This window comes from Triticum dicoccoides, chromosome 4B (genome assembly GCF_002162155.2).
Source record: "Triticum dicoccoides isolate Atlit2015 ecotype Zavitan chromosome 4B, WEW_v2.0, whole genome shotgun sequence".
NCBI classification, from domain to species: domain Eukaryota; kingdom Viridiplantae; phylum Streptophyta; class Magnoliopsida; order Poales; family Poaceae; genus Triticum; species Triticum dicoccoides.
This window is the reverse complement of record NC_041387.1, coordinates 465,575,590-465,581,287: the sequence shown is the minus strand read 5'-3', so window position 1 is coordinate 465,581,287 and position 5,698 is coordinate 465,575,590. Positions and strand designations below refer to the sequence as shown.

At 49.4% G+C, this 5,698-nt stretch overlaps 1 protein-coding gene across 1 annotated transcript; it reads right to left on the bottom strand.

Annotated features, from left to right (window-relative positions):
• Window positions 1–3,551: 3,551 nt before the first annotated feature.
• Window positions 3,552–5,284, bottom strand: LOC119293750 (protein STRICTOSIDINE SYNTHASE-LIKE 13-like). The gene is made up of 4 exons (XM_037572117.1): window positions 4,843–5,284; window positions 4,480–4,764; window positions 4,229–4,396; window positions 3,552–4,150 (listed from the first exon to the last, which is right to left on the bottom strand). Exons 1-4 carry the CDS (start codon window positions 5,223–5,225, stop codon window positions 3,745–3,747), a joined length of 1,242 nt encoding a protein of 413 aa, XP_037428014.1. The 5' UTR covers window positions 5,226–5,284; the 3' UTR covers window positions 3,552–3,744.
• Window positions 5,285–5,698: the final 414 nt, after the last annotated feature.

Below are 5,698 nucleotides of genomic sequence, written 5' to 3'. Positions count from 1 at the left end.
GGGCAGCACTGTGGCGTGGAGATGTGCTCAAGGGGTGCGGCTGCCCTATCTCTACCTCTCTATATATAGGGGAAGGGAGGAGGGGGTGGCGTCCCTAGGATTTCCCAAAGGGGCGGCAGCGGCCAGGGCAGATGGGATCTCCCCTAGGGTGACTTGCCCAACAAGCCAGGTGGAGGGAACCCTAGAGGGGCACCCCCAACCCTCCTAGTTATGTGAGATGGGTGAGGGGGGGGGGGTGCTCAGCCCCTCAATGGGCTGGTTTGACCCCTCCCCTTGGACCATGGGGCCCCCAACACTTGCCGGGGCCCCCCGAAACCCCTTTCGGTGATGCTGGTCATCACCCCATACCCCCGGAACAGTTCCGGACTCCAATACCCTTCGTCCAATATATCAATCTTCACCTCCATACCATTCCGGAGTTCCTCGTCATGTCCGAGATCTCATCCGGGACTCTGAACAACCTTCGATAACCACCATAATGACTCAACTATACTTATATCGTCACCGAACGTTAAGTGTGTAGATCCTGCGGGTTCGAGAACTATGCAGACATGACTGAGACACATCTACGGTTAATAACCAATAGCGGGACCTGGATGCCCATATTGGTTCCCACATATTCTACGAAGATCTTATCGGTCGAATCTCGATGTCAAGGATTCAGCTAATCCCGTATGTAGTTCCCTTTGTCTATCGGTATGTTACTTGCCCGAGATTCGATCATCGGTATCTCCATACCTAGTTCAATCTCGTTACCGGCAAGTCTCTTTACTCGTTCCGTAATACAAGATCACGTGGCTAAATCATTAGTCACATTGCTTGCAAGCTTCTTGCGATGTTGTATTACCGAGTGGGACCTAGGATACCTCTCCGTCATACGGAGTGACAAATCCCAGTCTTGATCCATGCCAACTCAATAGACACCCTCGAAGATACCCGTAGAGCACCTTTATAGTCACCCAGTTACATTGCGATGTTTGGTACACACAAGGTACTCCTACGGTATCAGTGAGTTGCATGATCTTATGGTCATAGGAACATATACTTGACATGTAGAAAACAATAGCAATAAACTTGACACAATCATGTGCTATGTTTATAGTTTGGTTCTTGTCCATCACATCATTCTCCTAATGATGTGATCCCGTTATCAAATGACAACTCATGTCCATGGCTAGGAAACCATAGCCATCTTTGATCAACGAGCTAGTCCGGTAGATGCTTACTAGGGACACGGTTTTGTCTATGTATCCGCACATGTATCTGAGTTTCCGATCAATACAATTCTAGCATGGATAATAAATGATTATCATGAACAAGGAAATATGATAATAACCAATTTATTATTGCCTCCAGGGCATATTTCCAACAGCGCTGATGGTCGTTGGAGTGGCAATGGAGTACTGTCATCACCCACCGGAGAATAACCACATCCTTCGAGGCCGACCAAGGACAGGAAGCAGACCTAGGGTTTGTGCCTACAGTCCCCCATGGCCGAGCCAAAGTGAAGGACCACAGGGATGGGAGGCGGGAGAAGGGGAGGGAGCTGGATAAGGAACATAATGAACTTCGTCGAAGGCCGAGGCCTAATGAAAGAATCATCTCCCCCTAGAGTGTTAATTTTAAATCCAAACAAGGCCTTGCGCATCTTACATGTGTTCCTCTTATACCAAGAATCTAGTGTCAAATTTTTCTTTCCCCTCTTGCAAGGTGACTAGGGCAAAGCCTTCCTCTCCTCGATCTCCATATGTGAGTCCGTGGATCCTTCGACCGCTCAGGCGGCTAGTGGCGGGGAGGAAAATCCTGGTGCATCACACACCGGATGGCAGATAGGTTATGGTTTTTAGAATTCGCAGGTGCATCTTCTTCAAGTTAGTTGATTACCCTCAATCCGGTTTTCATATGTATATAGTGCCATTTTCCCCTAGAGACCCTAGGTTTATGGGAAGTGGTGCTTACGGATTTCTGCAATAACTTCTTATCTCAAATATTTCCAGTTTTCTGGACCAATTTCGTAGAGGGCCAGGGCTAAAGGTTTCACCTACAATCAAATATATCTGCGATGGGGATCTCATCTAGATAATTGATATGGCTCTGGTAAACACTGCTATATATATCTTGTCAATGGTTTGTTGTGGGAGATGCATCCAAATAAATCCACGACCGACTGCAAGCGCATTGAGGTTCTATTTTCCATCGAAGGCCCTTCCGACTCGTGGGGTTATCTCATTTATTAAGGAGTATTCATACCAACACACTTTAGGCATTTAATGGATGCATCGTATGTACCCCCAGAGACTCACTTCCAGCTACCATAGTAATCTTACTGTCACCCATCTTCATTATAGCCTTTCACTCTTCTCTACCTATAATCTCTCCTTGTTCGATCTTCGCTATCTTGGGTGTACACGCAAGTACTAGGATTGAGGCAGAGACAAGACACAAAACCATTGTGCAACACATAATAATAACGTTAACATCAAACTAAACTAACGATCCGCTAATGCGTGTATATGACCTGGGGCTATGAGGCTACGCCTCGGTCCTTACCCCGAGGAAACTATTCACCACAATACAAGCAATGGTCATTATAAAGATTGATACTTAACTCGAGGAGACTACTCACTACAATACATTAATGGTCATTGTAAAGATTGATACTTGAAGATGAATGATTACAAGTCATACAATGCATGCGATCGCAATGTACTCTTGGTTACAAGTAACATGGTTGACAAAGACGGAGGCTATGGAGATGGAGATGGCTATGGCAGCTGTAGGGAATGACGACATGCTAGCGACTCTTCGTGGCATGGATGGACGCTCCCACCCTCCTCCCCCCTGAAGGGTTTTCATCTCTTTTATAGGGTGCTGAGTGGCAAAATAGGGTTTAGAGGCGTCTCCGATGCGAATCAGCCAATGGCCCTTTTATGGAAGTCGTTAGGGATACATCATGGGGTCGTTGGCGCTTGGTACGAGTATCGATACGAGTAGCCATGTTTGTACCGCATGTTGTCTCTTCCTCTGGAAGCTGCTACACGGCTCCGACTGATTGAGTTTGATCTTGAGCCATTGTGTCCCTTTTATGGCCTAATTTATCACCGAAAATAGCAAATTTTTGCATGAAATAAAATAATCAATGTGATTTGCAATCTTATGCAATTATTTTAGTCATTAGTAGGCAAATTGAAGTGATTATCTCGAAAAAATCTGAGAATATCCGGTTTAAACATGGATGAAAATGAGTGAGAAATCCACTCATCATTACTCTTCTATAGGTTTTGATCCTCCTCAAGTTCGTAAGTAGGGGCGGATTAGATGGAGCCCTGTCTTTGATTCCCGCTAGCTTCTCGGTGCGGTGAGGTTAGGGTTTCTCGTCGTGCATACGCGATGGCAAGATTTGGTGTAGGATTCTTTAGATCGATTCAAGGCTTCGACGGTGACGACTGCAACTAGAAGGCGCTGATCTACAACATTAGGCCGGCTCCAGCAGAAGCGACGACAACGGCTTGTTCTAATGGCGGCAATGGTCGTTCGACGATTCAAGGACCTTGATATAATTTTTATTATGCTTATATACTTCTCGTGAGCCTTTATAAAGATCAGAGTTCTTGTCACAAAAGAAAAAGAATCCATCGTCAAATTCACAACATGATCATCACACGAACCCAATAAACAAGCAAACCATAAACTGATACACCTCCTTGCTAATATAAACCAGCAAATGGACACTGCACACTCCCTCTAGTCCAGCGGGTAAGGGATCGTGGCGATGTGGTTGTGCGCAACGGTCCCGATCCACAGCCTCCGGTCCACCTCCCTCACCTCGCTCACCAGCTTCATCACCTCGCCGCCCCGGTCCTCGAGCACCTCCACCACGTTCCCCTCGCCGTCGAGGAGCGCGAGAAGCGTGTACATCTTCATGCTCACCATCTTCCCCAGCGTTTTCATCGACACCGGGATCTTGAAGTAGGCGGTCCGCAGCCACGGCCACCGCGCGAACACCTCCTGCGTCGGCGTCCGGCAGCAGTCGATCGCCACCCAGAACTGCCCCTTGCTGTTCAGGCGCACGTTGTCGGGGAACCCCGGCAGGTTCGCGAACACCTCCACCTGGCCCGCTCTTGGACCTTCCAGCCAGTACCTCATGATCCTAGCGTGCATGCATGAGCCGTCATCAGTTCCTGGATCTCTCGAGCCGGATCATACTGAAAACCTGAGTTTATCTCACCTGCAGTTGGTTGTCTCGGAGAAGAGGAGAAATTGCTGGTCCTGTGAAATCTGCACGCCGTTTGGGAAGACCAGCCCGTTGAGCACGACATGAACGGCACCGGTTTCTCGGTCATATCTCAGCAGCCTCCCCGTGCCTTCTCCTTCTAGCAAAATGTTCAAATGATCCCTGCATGATCAGTCATGGTGTCAGACACTCAAACACAACATCTCAAGAACAAAAATGGAGATCAGCGACAGTACTCCGCTCACTTTCTGCTGTATCTCGTGCTCGTGTCGGTGAAGAATATCGAGCCGTTCATGTGGATGTCGAGGTCGTTGGCGAAGTGGACCGGGTCCCCGCCGACCTCCCTTGCCAGGGAGGTCGCCACGCCGCCGCTTTCGCCGACGGCCATGAGCCCATAGTACGCGTCGGCGATGAAGAGCTCGCCGGTCTCCCTGTGGAACCTCAGCCCGAGAGGCCGGCCGCACCACTTCTCCTTCCCGTGCTGCTTCTTCGTCGTTGACTCCACTCCGTTAGCACAAACTTTCTCCGACCTTTTTTTTTTCCAAGAAATCATTTTAGTTTGCAAACACACAGGTAAGCTATGGATTTATCTGCAGTAAGCCAATTACCAGTCAGGATTCATGACGGCGAACGTCTCCCACCCGGTCTTGTCCCCCATCCACCGCACGACGCGGCCGTCGGCGAGCCCGGCGTAGGGCCCGCGGCCCTGGCTGTCGAACTCGATGGACTCCGGCCCGAACACCTCGTTGACGAACTCGAGCCTGCCGAGCCTGAGGCGGCTGCCGTTGTCCCTCGGCCAGCGCTGCATGACCTCCCTGTATGGCGCCAGCTCGTGCTTCACCGGCCGGTAGTCGATCCCAGCCAGCGGGCCGAGGTGGAAGGGGTCCATGACGACCAGGGCCAGCGCCAGGGCCGCGATGAAGAGGTGCGGGTACTGCACGATGCCATCGCGTACTGCGGCTCCCTGCCGCCGCGGCTTCTTCTCTTCCATGGAGGCAGAGGGCAGTGGTTCTCGTTTGCATGCAGACGAAAAAAGCGCGGGCAACGTGATCTTAAATTCTTAATGGATTTGCCCCGAAAATATATTCCGACATGCACGGGAGTTGCATGAGTTAGCTAGCGTCACAAGATTATCCCGACATGCACGGAGGTTGCATGGGTCGGTGTGATCGTTTGGGAGTAGGTGTATTTCGGTTCAGAACAGCTAAGGGGATATGGCCTTTTTGGAATTTGAGACTTGCATGCCTTTGTTGCTTGGAAAGTGATGCAAGATGTACAGGTCAACAAGCATAAAGTGATCCAGGAGGATATACCGAGCCAATTATCATGCATGACCTGATCTGGTGAGGATCAGGATACAGGGAGAGAAGAGCAAAATTCGGTCTCATTCGTGATAAGGATTTAGTTATTGACAGTCATTATAAAGGAAATTGTAAGAGGATTAGAGGGAGAGATAATTGGAGT

Bases quoted from the DNA above. Each gene is read 5' to 3' on its own strand.
- LOC119293750 (XM_037572117.1), bottom strand. From the start codon at position 5,225: ATGGAAGAGAAGAAGCCGCGGCGGCAGGGAGCCGCAGTACGCGATGGC. The intron at 4,765-4,842 runs GTAATTGGCTTA...GAAAAAAAAAAG, and splicing joins GCCGTCATGAATCCTGACTG to GTCGGAGAAAGTTTGTGCTA. The intron at 4,397-4,479 runs GTGAGCGGAGTA...CTGATCATGCAG, and splicing joins AGCACGAGATACAGCAGAAA to GGATCATTTGAACATTTTGC.